The sequence below is a fragment of the Struthio camelus genome, chromosome 18 (genome assembly GCF_040807025.1).
Source record: "Struthio camelus isolate bStrCam1 chromosome 18, bStrCam1.hap1, whole genome shotgun sequence".
Lineage (NCBI taxonomy): Eukaryota > Metazoa > Chordata > Aves > Struthioniformes > Struthionidae > Struthio > Struthio camelus.
The window spans coordinates 1,415,652-1,429,292 of record NC_090959.1 but is presented as its reverse complement, the minus strand read 5'-3'; the positions used below and the strand labels follow the sequence as shown (position 1 = coordinate 1,429,292).

The window sequence follows — 13,641 nt, the reverse complement described above, 5'->3', positions numbered from 1 at the left end:
GGGCTGAGAGTCCCTACGATCCTGAAACGAAACTCAGCACACACCTTTCAGGGAATGTAATCTGTGATTTTAGGTCAGGAATCCAGGTTAGCACTAACCAATCACACACTCACTGAAGAACACCACTCCTTCAAAAAGGGTAGCTTTATATTTTGAATAGGAATGCCGTAGGAAATCAAAGAAGGATTTCAAGCAGGAATCCATTCTGTTCCGATTGTGACAATACAAACATCAGATTTAACACTTAAGCCTAATGTCATAAACCAGTTTCTAAAATTCTGATGGACTACTCACTTCTTCCATCATTTGTCCAGCAAGTGGGTCATTATTGAACTAAGTCTATTTCAGTATTAAACACAGCAGGTAGCACAGCTTTCTGCTTCAGTTTTCTTTTGCATGTGACCTCGTAGTCCCAATCAATTCTGCCATCTTGGCATCCCTTTCAGGCAAAGGGGATTTTCACACACTACCTAGTCTGCATCCTTATTTACTGTAGACCCAATTAAGGGGAATGCTTCAGGATGCATCTGTCTATCCAGGGGACCCATCAATAGATGGGAATACTGTCACATTAGAAAACGCTAGGAAAGATCATAAGTTAAGTACTGGAATGCAGATCACCTAATTTAAAAATCTCAGCAATCCATGCAAAAGGATCTCAGGCGACAGACTCTTCTGCAAAAGCAGCACAACGAAAACCCAGTTCCATGACAGTCAGGTGCGCTAGCAGGGGAGAACAATCCCATTTTCTCCCTAAACAATACTGATAAAGACAGTAAGGTATGTTTCAACCTCTCACTGCGGAACAGAACAGGACACTTCAAGGTTCTGGTGGTTACAACCACAACTGTGAAGGTTAAAGCAATTGACTCTTGTACTTCAGTTTGGGCTAAGAACTCTATGTAAAAGGGGTTCAAGAAGGTCAACCTCTTTATGGACCTTCAGTAACATGTATTCTAAGAGCTGCATTACAAGCAAAGAGGTGACCAGTCTGGAGATCGCGTAAACAAAGTGAACATAGAAAAAAAAAAAATGAATTAGCCTTTTCAAGATACAGGCATTTGAGAGTCCTTCACTCAAAAAGTATTATCACCAGCATTAGTAATACTTTGTAATTGAGTCTGTATCAATAGCACCACCCTCCCCCCCCCCCCCTGTATTTTTTCCTCCTCGTTATAATTCCAGGCATTCCAACTGCCCACTGCAAGACAGAGGACTTGCCTATAACATTACCAGTGGAGATAACTGTTTCTGAGAACGGGATTAGGCACGGCACTTTGTGGATGTTAAGTCTGCCGGAGCACTGTGTCCTTTGTGCTAAAATCTGTTTTGTGTGAAAACTAAGGAAACTAGAAGTCTCTGGCTTGTGGGAACCAAGGGGGAAAAGTCAAGTCCAGAAGTAAAGAAATTCCTGTTCTCTAACCTGTATTTCCACAGTAACTCTAGCTATATAAATCTGTAAGAACATACTGCAGCACCAAAGAACTGCTCACACCTACAGATGAGTTGGTGTACAATGACTCAAAACAGGAGCAGATCATCTTCGTTCTGTAAAAACTGCAGAGTAACTTCAAGAAGTCTAAATTCACTCCAGAAAAAAAATTATTATTTGTAATGATCCTTCTATACGGTACAAGCCAGAAAACCCCCTAGAAAATGCCCTATATCTCCTTGGAGCTACGCATACCTGAGCTGAATTTTTGTCTACATAAATGTGGATAACTCCTCCATGTTTGTTACATTCCTCAATCACATCATCTTTAATTTCTGTATCCCAGCCAGCTTCTTCTTCACTGTAGTGGGGGAAAAAAAAGGGGGAAGAACAGGATAGAGGTAAAAATATGAATAATCAGAACAAAACCCACCCCAAAACCCATAAAAAAAACCCAACAACATTCTAATTAGTTGCTCCCCTGTTAAAGTCATTGGCAAATGCCAAACAAACAGACAATGATAATCACTTACGTTTGAGGATTAAACATATTGGAAAGCTGGAAGCACTGTGTTGCAAGTGGTTGTACAGAAGCAGCTGCGGCCAGAACTGTTTAAGAGACGAAAAACAATGACAAACTTAAGAATCCTCTATATGCAGTTCTATTTAGATGAGGATCTTTCTATTTGCTCTTTAAAATCCTAACACTCATCAGTAATAGAAGAGTCCTAACTAGACAGAAAATCAAAGGCGGGAAAGCAAAATTCCTAACCAGACACAATCTATGACAGAAACTTCTTTTAGTAGGACATATAGTCCTGCATGGAAGTCACATGCAGTGCAGGACAGTGAGATCACCCCATCTGACTTTACAGGAATAGTGATAGGCATTTTTGAGAACTCTCAAAATGTATTTTGAGCATTTGTTTGTCCTTCAAATAAATATGTGCACTTCTAAGGAAAAATACTTCCTACATATAAGCAGTGTATTTCTGACAATTAGAGAGATAAACATTTTAACTCTAAAACAGATCTATACTTTTTGCTAACAATTTTGAAATATTAGCCACGATCTATTGTTACTAATCATCGCAGTGCATCTTATTCAAGTTGAGCACCGTCCTGCAGACTGCCCTTTCAATAAGATGTTAACTTTTGTCAGTCTTAGTTGAACTAATGGCCTCCTCTCTACATACTTAAGACACTAGGGGTTGCCTAGACAGAGTAAGATCATGCCTAACCCAAGGACAGAATCCCAAACTCTTGATTCTCAAGTGATCTCTCTAGTCTTTACCTCTTAAACAAAAAAAAAAAAAAAAAAAAAAAAAAGAACCCCACAAAACACACACACATTATCTAGGTAACATTCCCAGGCCACATCTTAATCCAACATTTAGGAAAAGCTACAAACAAAAAGGTAAAGTGTTTCACACACATTCAGTTATTTTCAATCAATAATCAACACAAAGTACAATTCCTACAGAGACCAACAGGATATCATTTCTCAGGCTTTGGACAAATTCTACACCAGCAGTATTTCACTTCTAGACAAGGACTGCAACAAAATCTTATACATCATCTACTGGCGACAAGCTCTGTCAAATCCTAGCTTACCTTCATTCTGCTGAGAAAGTCTTGTTTGCAAATCTAAAGAAAAATATACCAGAAGTAAATTAGTATGCTTGCCAGTATTACTGTATGTTTACCTGCCATCCAGATTTTTAGCTTGTGCTTTTGTGGCATGAGCTTGTCCAGGTACCTTAACCCGCTCCCATTGTTCCTCTCTAGAGGTAGAAAGTTTCGCTATTTTCATGGGATCACCTCAAGCGTTCTGCACTCGAGGGATATTCTATAACCACAAAGGTAAGCACATTTCAAAGAGAAACAATATTTTAAAAGGAAAGGGAGATACGATAATCTCCTTTAGTTTTAGTTGAACCTATGTCTGCGTATTTGTATTTTGAGAGGTGTTTTGCTCCATAAGACGACAGATACAGCAATTCTTACCAAACTTTTAAGTTTAATGCCTGTAACAAAAAGTAGAGTTGTCCAGATTAACAGTTCTGCAATACAGGCTTTCAAGTTTCATTTTAACAGAACAAGCTAATATTTCAGTTATCTTTGCAAAAACATGCTGCAATGACAAATTACTTCGTGTTGAAGTTTAGAATATTTTCAAGTGCTCCTAACATTCAATTTGCCAAATAAAAACTAATTATTGTCTAATAACGTGTAGCTGTCCCAATTTATAGAACTGGGAACAGACAAATGCAGACTTGCCAACCATTATCAAGGATATGACTAAAACCCTACACTTAGCATTTTTAAATCAGCAACAGAAAATTTCAGGCTGCAAATAATGTAAACATAAACCTCTTCCTTCATGTCCAAATTTTTTAATTCACACAAACACAAGGAGTTGGTAGATTAAAATTAACTATCATCTTATGCACTATTTACTAATTTAGAAAGCAACAAGGCGTTGGGCTCTTTGAAAAAAGCTTACTTGGAAATACCTGAAGATCAGTCAAATTACACCCTTTTTTTTTCCCCCTTTTTACAGGCCCTCCCCCAAAACACTGAAAGACCAGCAAGAATTAAGTTTTTTTGCTCTAAGTATTAAAAAGTGACAGCCCTGAAGACAAGTCTTGCTCAAGTACCTTCCAAATGACTTCCATAGAACAACACATACCATGAAAAATAAGAGATGTAAGGAGCAAGCTCTGAAGGCTGAGCTGTAACAAGAATTGCCTGAATTTAGTGAGTTTCTCACCTGGCTCTGAACAGGGAGGAATCCTCAACTCCACAGAGTGAGAAATCCCATGATGGGGAGGACTGTCCTAGGCTGTGTTCTCTCCAGAAACCCATGGGATCCACATGGATTTGGGTGAATCTATAACTAATTACTAAATTAGTTACTACCCAATTTTTTTTAAAATTTTTTTTAAACAAAAGAACGTTCTTTTTTAAAAAAAAAAAAAAAAAGTCAGACATCGCACCTCCTAAATTACTCTACTTAAATGAGGATTAAAACTCCCCCCTCTGCAATTCTGACACAATTGCACATTTACATCATTTACAGCTAAACCCACCAAATGACAGCCATCCTTTGGCTGTACAGCTCAATCCTCCTGGCCACCTGCACCCAAACATAGCAAATCTACGTAGGCTACCAGCTAATCAATGTTGGCCCAGAGCTCAGAGTCAAGTCTGTTCCAAACAAGAGAAGATCAATTACAGTATCTTGTGGCAGCAAGTTTCAAAGGTTAATTACTTACTACCTGTGAAACATATCTCATCCAATTTCTTCACAAATTAATTGAATTTTCCCCTTGCTCATGACTGGAGCTCATCCAATTGGATTGCTCTCTCATCTTATTTTTAAATTCAGTCAAAAATCTCTTTGCTAACAACCTTTATAGAACTTTTTCCCTACATGTAGTTTTAACCAGCACACGGAAACTAAAATTACTACATCTGTCCTGTTAAACTCAAAGTTACTTTTTCAGTATGTTCTGCAAATGCGATCTGTAAATCACGAATTGCGCTTGAGTGAAAAACACAGGCTCATTAGTAGCTTAAAGTAGAAATCCAGAAATGTCTACCAATTACTGTCTTTAAAGAAATTGAAACTGAGTGTATGTTTTGAAGCACAGCAAGCTTCAAACAGAAGTCAAATATTTCCCCTATATTTAAGTAATTACTCTCAACAGAACAGACTCGAATATAGGTCCTGGATGACACCACCTATCCTTGCTATTGCAGCCACACTATAACATGATCTTTTTCATAAGCACACAGAACTCCTTCTGAGAGGGAAGGAATTTTTTGTCCCACCGCTCAGGTTTGAAGATTGTTTTATACCCTCATGGCTGTTTCAAATTTCTGATTTTCAGCTAGTATTTACCTAGAGAACAAGCAGTACATAACTGTAATTCGGTTAGCTTCAATTATTTTTTTCCTGCTGGAATTTTCTCCATGGGAATAAATATCAAGTCCTCAGGTCTCCAACAAGATTAACTTTTTTTTCTCCTCTTCACCTCAGATGTTTCACTATTTTAGTTGGATTCAACTTGTTTTGAACATGGGTGACCAGAACGGTTCACTGATTTATAGGTGAGGTCTCAGATGATCAGATATGCTACCTCTAGGAGCACAGATGCCTTTTCACACTGACAGCTCACACTTATTCACTGATGAAATAGAATACCTCAGCATTTTCCCCCTTCATGGTCATTTTCCACTGCTGAGGTCCTAGGCTATAACGGGTATTTATTTCAAATCCCAAACGGACCAAAAACATATGATGCGTCATGCACCCCTTAGTGATAAGGCCCTGTTTGTTTAGTTACCTCACTCCCACTGTATTTGCCGCTGCTATTCATACAAACATTAAACAAGATCATTCCTAAAAATGAACTTTGATTTCAACAACATTCTCAAACTTTTTTTTAAATTTCTCTTGGAAAAAATCCCAGCCCTCTTTCACTGAGCCAGATTCTCATGTGTTTTGCACTTCTTCAACTAGGGAAGGAGTGGGTAGTTCAAAGATTTGCAAGTGACGCACATCAAAAGTTCAGAGAGAAGAGTTCTACTACAGCTCCTCTGTCTAGGGACGTTAGTTTCAATACTGTTAGTCCTTACATGTAGTTCCTGTGGAAAAATATACTGTATTTTAATCATTTTCCAGCTCATCTGTCTCTAGTATGACTTTTGAAGGAGAGGGTAAACACCTGCATAAAAGTGAAGTCAGAATAACAAGCCTAAAAATGGGTCAGATTATTTTTCTTCCTCTTTCCTTCTTACGTATAGGTAATTTAGAAAGAGATGTCCCAGTTTCATAGTACGTCATAGACTTAAAATACGTGACAACAACTGATACGAGACCTCGTAGCTCATGTGCCTATTCTTTCACTAATATGAGTTTTCTTACTCCTCTGCAGTGAGGACATTCAGTTCTTATTTTTAGTTTGGTTTCTATTTTGCTTGCGAATCATTGTTTTTTTTTAAATCTACACTGGGTCTTACATTCCTCAAATTCCAAACTACCATCAGTGTCCCCATGAAATGAATGGAGCAATGAAGGTCTTCTAAAGCATCTAGAGTAATTTTTCATTTCAACCTCAGACCTACTTCCTTTTTTTCCCCCCCTCTCTTCATCTATGCTTTCACATCTCTTACAAGGTCTAACTCAATCTTATTGTTTGTAATTCTTGTTTTACTTATTTCCTAGAATACTATTTTCATCATCATCAGTCTGGCTTTTTTTCCCCCCTCTATTCTTCACAGGCTCCCCTGCTTTTTTCTTTTTTTTTTGTTTGTTCGCTTTTGAGGCAGTTAATCACCCAGTTAGGTGGGGAGCCCATTGCTACTGGACTGTTTCTTCTTTCTGTGGAATACAGATCCAATTTAACATTAGCAATTTGGAACTCAAGAAACTTTTTATGTCCTTCCTGTTCAGACACCTGTATTGTTTAGACCAGGTGACTTTACTTCCATATTTCCTCACTCATCACTTTTGAGATCAGAAGCCTTAGTTAGTCTCAGACCTGTTTTTGTTTATCCTTCCATATAAACTTGAGCAATTCATGATCACTCAGTCAATGGTAATTTCTGTTCTCATCCATAATATCTTCATTACTTACCAAAATGAGTTTAAAATAGCATCCCCTCTTGATGAGTCAGTGAGTGTTTGATGAAGAAATTTGTCGGATATCACATCCAGGAATATCTGGGCCCCACCATTATTACTAGCAATTCTTCTCCAATCTGTATCAGGGAAGTTAAAGTCTCCCATAATGACATAATTCCTGGTAGTAATTTTCTCTAACAAGAGTAAAGAGATCTTTAATCCATAACCAAATCTCACTTTGGGGATAGCTCATGACTCAATGGTAGTAAAAAGTTTTATCCTTTTCTCAACTTACTTAAATTGCATGTCTCCAATACTTGTTTTGTACAGTATGAGTGGGATAAACAGTGCTACTTCTAATATCTTTATTTCTACAATTGTTAAACATGCACATCCTTCAAAAACCTGCATTAAGCCTTATCATTTGCTCCTCCAGCAGCTACATTCTCTTATACCAATTCACATGCTATCTTAATAGTTAAAATGTCTCATGGACATTCCTGGCCAGGTTTCCTATTTGGGAGTTTGGATTTCTTTGGCTTGTTTGGAATGTGGGGAGATGGAAGAAGGTTTTTGTTTCTGTTTATTTCTTTCATTTCTGACTGCACCTGTACCCAAACTACACTGTCACATCACCACCACTGTCACCTACATTAAAGGTGATCTCACTCTAGTGTTGTTTTCCTTTACTCTTTCCCGACTGGCTGCTTTTTTCTTTCTTGCCGTTCTTTTCATCCACTACTTCTCCAAACATTTGCTCCTCAACCCACATCGTTTACCTAGCCAGTTCCCTTTTCCTTCTGTAAATCTCCTTATAGAGATGCACACAGTATTACATGTTTTTAGCAACTGTGTATAGACAGTTCTACGTGCACGCTTTTCTCAATGCTGCATCTGCGTTTCAAAAATATGATTCATGTGTATTGTAAGTCTGAACTGTTTCTGTCACAAACTGCTGGAAGACAGAAACGATGTATGCAAGAAGTGTCAGGAAATCAAGAAAGAATACACCTTCTAGCATTAGTTACTTGTGATACCCTTCAAGTCTTTTCTACTGCTACCACAATTTCCCTTTGTTCTTGAGCTAGCAAAAAAACAGAAAAATCCCACTCTCAATTCCCACACAGGCTCTTGTGGGAAGTTACTCTCATTGCCTAGCTTTGAACAGTTCATTGCTTAGGTTCAGCTGTGAACTAGTAGCTGCAGCAATCGTACCCTCAGTCTCTCAGAAAAATCTCAATAAAACTTTTAACTTGCCCATTTGCAGAGCACGCAAACTGCAGCCAACCCCCAGCAACACACAAATTCACTGACATACGCTATTCTTCGTGGCCAGGACATATAACATTCACAATACCATTACGTTTGCATGGAAGGCACTAAAGTATTCACGTAACGTGGTGCTGGTTGCCACGTCCTCTGCAAAACTCCACTAACCGTCTTGGCCCTAGTACAGATCCAGTTTTTCAGAAGGGACTCTGCAGAGGGTAAAACCCCTTCCAGTTATGAGCCTGCTATTTTTAACAGTCAACATTTACACTGCAGTAGAACCTGAAAGTCCCACTAGTACCAGGAATAGTAAAGATACAGAGATGAAGGCCTGGGATGAATTCAGAGAACTACGACAAATTTGCCAGAAGTAACGCAAAGCGAATCACGTCCATCAAAGTTACTCATGGATTTGCGAAGTTCTGCAACTTGTAAAACATGCTGTAGCATCTATGTTCCCACTTTAAGTCACACAATGCAGTTAAGTACTTCTTATCTCAAAGTCATAAAGCATGATAAACATAATTTTAGAAAAATAAAGAGGTTATCATTTCTTACCTGCCACAGCTCCAAATGCCAAAGATCCACTCATCTGCAGAGCCTGCTGTGCAGCTGGGGGAATCTGCAAACCAGTACCTAGAACAGAAAATACGAATATACTTTGTTGCAAGCACTCTTCACTCAGTTAGGAACCCAAGAACAGAAATACAAGAAGTCTTATTGTTGTTAAGATCTTAAAAATGCGTTTAGCATAATATCCTGTGCACCATGTTAATCCAAATTTTGTAGATTTGTGTTCACACTTTTCCTATATATCATCGTACATACCCTCTGCAAGTCTTGCCATCAACTGAAGGCGACCAGTTGTTCCCAAGTCAATTCCAGTCCGTTCCAACTCATCGCTGTCCAAAAATGAACTAGCACTGGAAGCATCAGTGCGCTCAGTTACATGTCCAACTTTCATTGGCCTACCAGCCAGCTCAAATCCATTGAGTTGCTCCAAGGCCTTTTTGGCACACTCAGAGTCTGAAAACTGTAGAATGGAAAAAATACATTCATAATACTGTCCACAGCATTCCACAACATTTCTGTCATATGTAACATCCACAGTGACCTTCCATTTGAACCAGTGCATTATCAAACTTACACAACTTTGAATATTTACTTTTTCTATTTTGAGGGAAATACATTGAAATACGCGTGACTGTTGAAGGCAGATCAACCTAGATATTTCAATTAACAGAAGTCATAGCTGCAATTCTCTTTCAATACTTTATGTGAAGGAGATTCACTTCTTTTGTAATTTTACTGATTCCAGTGGATGCTCCTAGCAGATGTTCTGCTTCATGTCGCACAACAAAGTTAAACTTCTGTGTTGTCAATGCTAAACCCACCAAACATCAGCCCTGCAGTCATTTTGGCTCCATTTGTCTCCAACTGCCAGAGGTCCTGAGACATTTCTTTCTTCACAAATTGCCATGTCATTCAAGACCCCTGAATTCACAAAGCTAAATATGTAATGGCAAAGAGAAAAGGAAAGATGTTCCCAACAGAAAGTTTTAGCTTCTGGAATTCGATTTCCCCTAATGAAGTTCCAATTAGATCTCCCGGGCACTTTGAAAAAGCCAGTTTTTACTAGTATTTTTGCCTGAAGAAACAGTAGCGCTTTACCAGACAGTGAGCGTAATGGTGGACAGAAGTATGCCATTCCCATTCTAAACATAGGAATTGTTCAATCGGAATACCCATAGAGAACTGGCAGAAAGAGAGAGAAGGAGGCCACTGTTGTGTTCCCTGTAACATGAAACTTCTAAGATGAGACTTAACTGTGTTTTGCTGAGTTAACTATGCTACCATAAGAGAAGGTTACAGCTGAAAGTATTCTAAGAATCCTGGTAATTCCAATCATACCGTAATAAATCCATATCCTTTTGAACGTCCAGTTTCACTATCCATCATCAGTTGGATGCTTTCAATCTAAAAATAAGAGTAAGGCTATTATCAGATGCTTTGAAACAAACCACAACATATCAAAACAAAATCTACATAAAGCCCTACCAAACACAATGGTCATAAATGAAAGGGGGAGGGGGGAAGGGTTTAAATGCAGTTCCTCAATCTTTCCTCAAGTCCAGATTAGTGTACAGGCAATGTGATCTTTATTTTAAAACTAAAGCAGTAATGAGTAAATATAAGGGAGATGTTCAATTTATCCTTTATAAGGTGTCTGCAGTCACAGGCAGAGAGGCCTGGTCCTCATGAGGCATTCTAGCAGACAATTAGCGCACAGGCACCATCGAGTCTCAACTGAAATAACATAGGTATGGTATTTCATATGCTGAGAAACTCCATTTTTTGGGGTAACAAAAGCAGCTAGGTGAGGCCATTAAGAAAAAGCTGCACACTTTAAATAATACAGTTGTCTATTGCTATATGGGAACTCCTAAAGGTTTAGTTACCGAATTAAAAAATAAATAAATATTAGTGAGTCATCCATGACCTGTGAAATAGCACTGGAAAGAGAAAGCAACACAAAAATGGGGGGTGGGGGAAGGGGAGAAGAGGTTTTAAGAATAGATTGGGAAATATGGAATGAAGAAAGAATTTTCATATTTCTGTACATAAGCCTCATAATCTACATTAGTTCTACTGCCAGAGGGGGGCAGGGAAAGAAACAAAACAAAATGGGCCATGTAGATTAGTAGGTAATAAACCGCAATTTCCCAGGCTTTTGTACAACAGGATTAGAGATGCATACCAAACCTCTGAATAAAGTATCTGAAAAGTATGCTTACATTATGTATGAAGGGTTAATATCCAAAGATGATTTAAAAAATAAATAAATAAATAAGTAGCAGCACTTGGTCAAGGGAAAAAAAATATATATTCTTAAGCAGTGTATTAAGTGTACCAAGGCAATGCAGAGCTGTTCCGGCAAGTAAACAAGACATAAAAGCAGGATATAACGTAGTCTGTAGGTAATTAAGGGTGACCGCCGAATTCTCATCTTTCTGTCATAAGACCTGCCACTCAAAATTGGACTACACCACAAATCAAGGTTTTTTTCATTTGTTCTCAAATAGTAACTCAGTACCTATATCTTTGTGGATGTATAGGTAACAAAAGAATGGAAATAGGAGACTGGATTGCAGGCATGAAGCTTAATTATTTCAAGAAGCCATTTGAGAAGCTAACATAGGTTTTTCAGATAATCAAAACTACTGCAACACATTGACTTTGCTTAGTCAAAACTTACCCTGCCAAATGGCTCAAAGATTCCACGAAGCATATCTTCAGTTATGTTGAAGTGTAATGATCCTACATACAGCCTCATAGGACCAGCACTGCCCTTCTGCAGATTATTTGCCATTGCTGCTGCTCTGTTTTTCTCTGCCTGAAAACAAAACAAATCCCCCCACTTTCTGTCAGAATTCAATAAAAAGAACGTAACTGTAAAAAATACATGTCGTTTAATAATCTGCACATTGCCCATCTAACTTAAACAGTATGAAATCCAAGATCGTGACTAAGTACGAAGACTTTTGGAAGACGTGTCGCTAAACTGAAGAACTTCATGCAGAATTCTGGCTTTATCTAGTAAAACACCACTTTGCTTTTTACATATGCTGGAAAGCATGCATAATTTCAGAGTACAGTTTTGTAATGCTATTATAGCTTTGTTACTACTACTTTCTTAACATCAGTATTTTCAAAAGGAATCAATCACTGCGATTTGCTGCAATTTGCCTGTCAACTTTTGGAAGTAAAGGTTCAATTATGATTATCTTAAATGTTCAATGAGAACCAAATTCTCAAACACTAAACTTTCAGCAAAGAAAACAGGAAAAAAAAATTGAAAGTGGAAAAAAATCACAATGGCACTGAAATGTTTAAAAACCACCCCGGTGGAGATCATTATTTTTAAAGCAAAATCTCCTAAGATTCTCGAGTTTAAGTAACAAGTTTTAATAAAGGTCAGCATTCACAAAAAACTTCCATCTTTTATTCTAGCACTCGTCTATGAATGTTATGCCTATTATTTAACTCTTCCTTTAAAGATCTGACCAGCAGACAAAGATAACTATTTTGCTAATTACACCGTTCTCTAAAGCTCATTTTATACTTAAAATTTTCATTAAGATGAAAAAAGGATGATGTCCCTGCCTCTGAGTTTCCAGCCTTTAGCTCATTTCAGGCACTATTCAATAAGATTAAAAGAAAGTTTAAAACTACTTACCTGTGATGCTTGCACTATGATTGGTACACCCAAGACTCTCTGTCCGGTTAGTCCTATTGCCAGAGGCACTGAACTAACATCAACAAATTCTACATAAGCAATTCCCTTTGAACGCCTGGAATTTCTATCAGAAATCATTCGCACATCACGAACCTGAAAGACAAGAATGGAAGTGCTATGTTTATAGAGAGGGTTACACTAGGAAAAAAGCAAATGGAATTCAATTCTCAGAAAGACATTAATAAGCCAGATACTTACTTGCAAAGCCAATGGCTTTATAATTACGTTGGAAATCTAGACTAGCATCAAATTACCTTCTTAAACATCCCAGAGGCAAGATGGCATTATTCTGTCTCAAAATCAAACACAGTATGCTACAGGAACAGGAGTGCTACAATACTTGCAGCATCTCAATGCTTTAAGCAGGAACCCTAGAGCTGATACAACAGGAAGCATCTCAGAACTCAACTGTGCAATTGTATTTTAAACTGCTCAGCTATCTGAGAAAGACTGAAACTTTTAAAATTGAAGCTGTTTGACTCAAAACTGCATGACCATGATCTGCATCAGATTGCACTCTGAACAATAAACTGCTGATTAATTGCATTTCTATGTTCAGAGGCTCAGTTTTTTACCCAACCTTTTCCCTGTACAAGAAGCTCCCCCCCCCCCCCCCCCCCCAAAAAAAAAAAAGTCACCTGTTCAGTTCTACAGAACAGCAATCCTCGCCTAGGATAGCTTGAGAAAGTATTCAGAATCACAGTAACCCTCTATTAATTACCTTCCCTACTGTAGAGAAAAATTCTTCCAGGTCTCTTGGTCGAATTCTCGCAGCCAGCTGCATGCAGAACACTGTTCGAGCATCCCTCTCTTCAGGGGTAAGATTATCAATAGGTTCTCTGGAACGTAAGAGGAAAACTGAATAAGAGACCTCATCATAGTACCACACATACTTCAAATGTTTGTACTTTAGAACTAGACATGGAAAAAACAACTGCAATATTAAAATAAAGCAGGGGTCAAGAATTAAGGGGAATACCTAATACAAACTTTTCTTTAACATGATTAATT

The 13,641-nt window shown here is 38.0% G+C and overlaps 1 protein-coding gene across 8 annotated transcripts in view; it reads right to left on the bottom strand.

Annotated features, from left to right (window-relative positions):
* RBM39 (RNA binding motif protein 39) overlaps positions 1-13,641 on the bottom strand; it is a 34,084-nt gene that overhangs the window by 2,780 nt on the left and 17,663 nt on the right. For 2 of the 8 annotated variants that reach the window (XR_011135318.1, XR_011135319.1), the window contains exons 7-16: positions 13,352-13,469; positions 12,571-12,723; positions 11,590-11,727; positions 10,245-10,310; positions 9,162-9,366; positions 8,892-8,969; positions 7,078-7,201; positions 3,047-3,079; positions 1,966-2,041; positions 1,688-1,793 (exon numbers count right to left, since the gene is read on the bottom strand). Coding sequence is in view for 3 of the 8 variants with exons in the window: in XM_068912487.1 (XP_068768588.1) it covers positions 3,049-3,079; positions 4,206-4,331; positions 7,078-7,258; positions 8,892-8,969; positions 9,162-9,366; positions 10,245-10,310; positions 11,590-11,727; positions 12,571-12,723; positions 13,352-13,469 (1,096 nt within the window). In the remaining 5 variants the exon portion in view is untranslated. Of the gene's footprint in view, positions 1-1,687; positions 1,794-1,960; positions 2,042-3,046; positions 3,080-4,205; positions 4,332-7,077; positions 7,259-8,891; positions 8,970-9,161; positions 9,367-10,244; positions 10,311-11,589; positions 11,728-12,570; positions 12,724-13,351; positions 13,470-13,641 lie in introns of those variants that run through there. The other 6 variants (XM_068912484.1, XM_068912485.1, XR_011135315.1 and 3 more) reach the window with 5 other exon arrangements.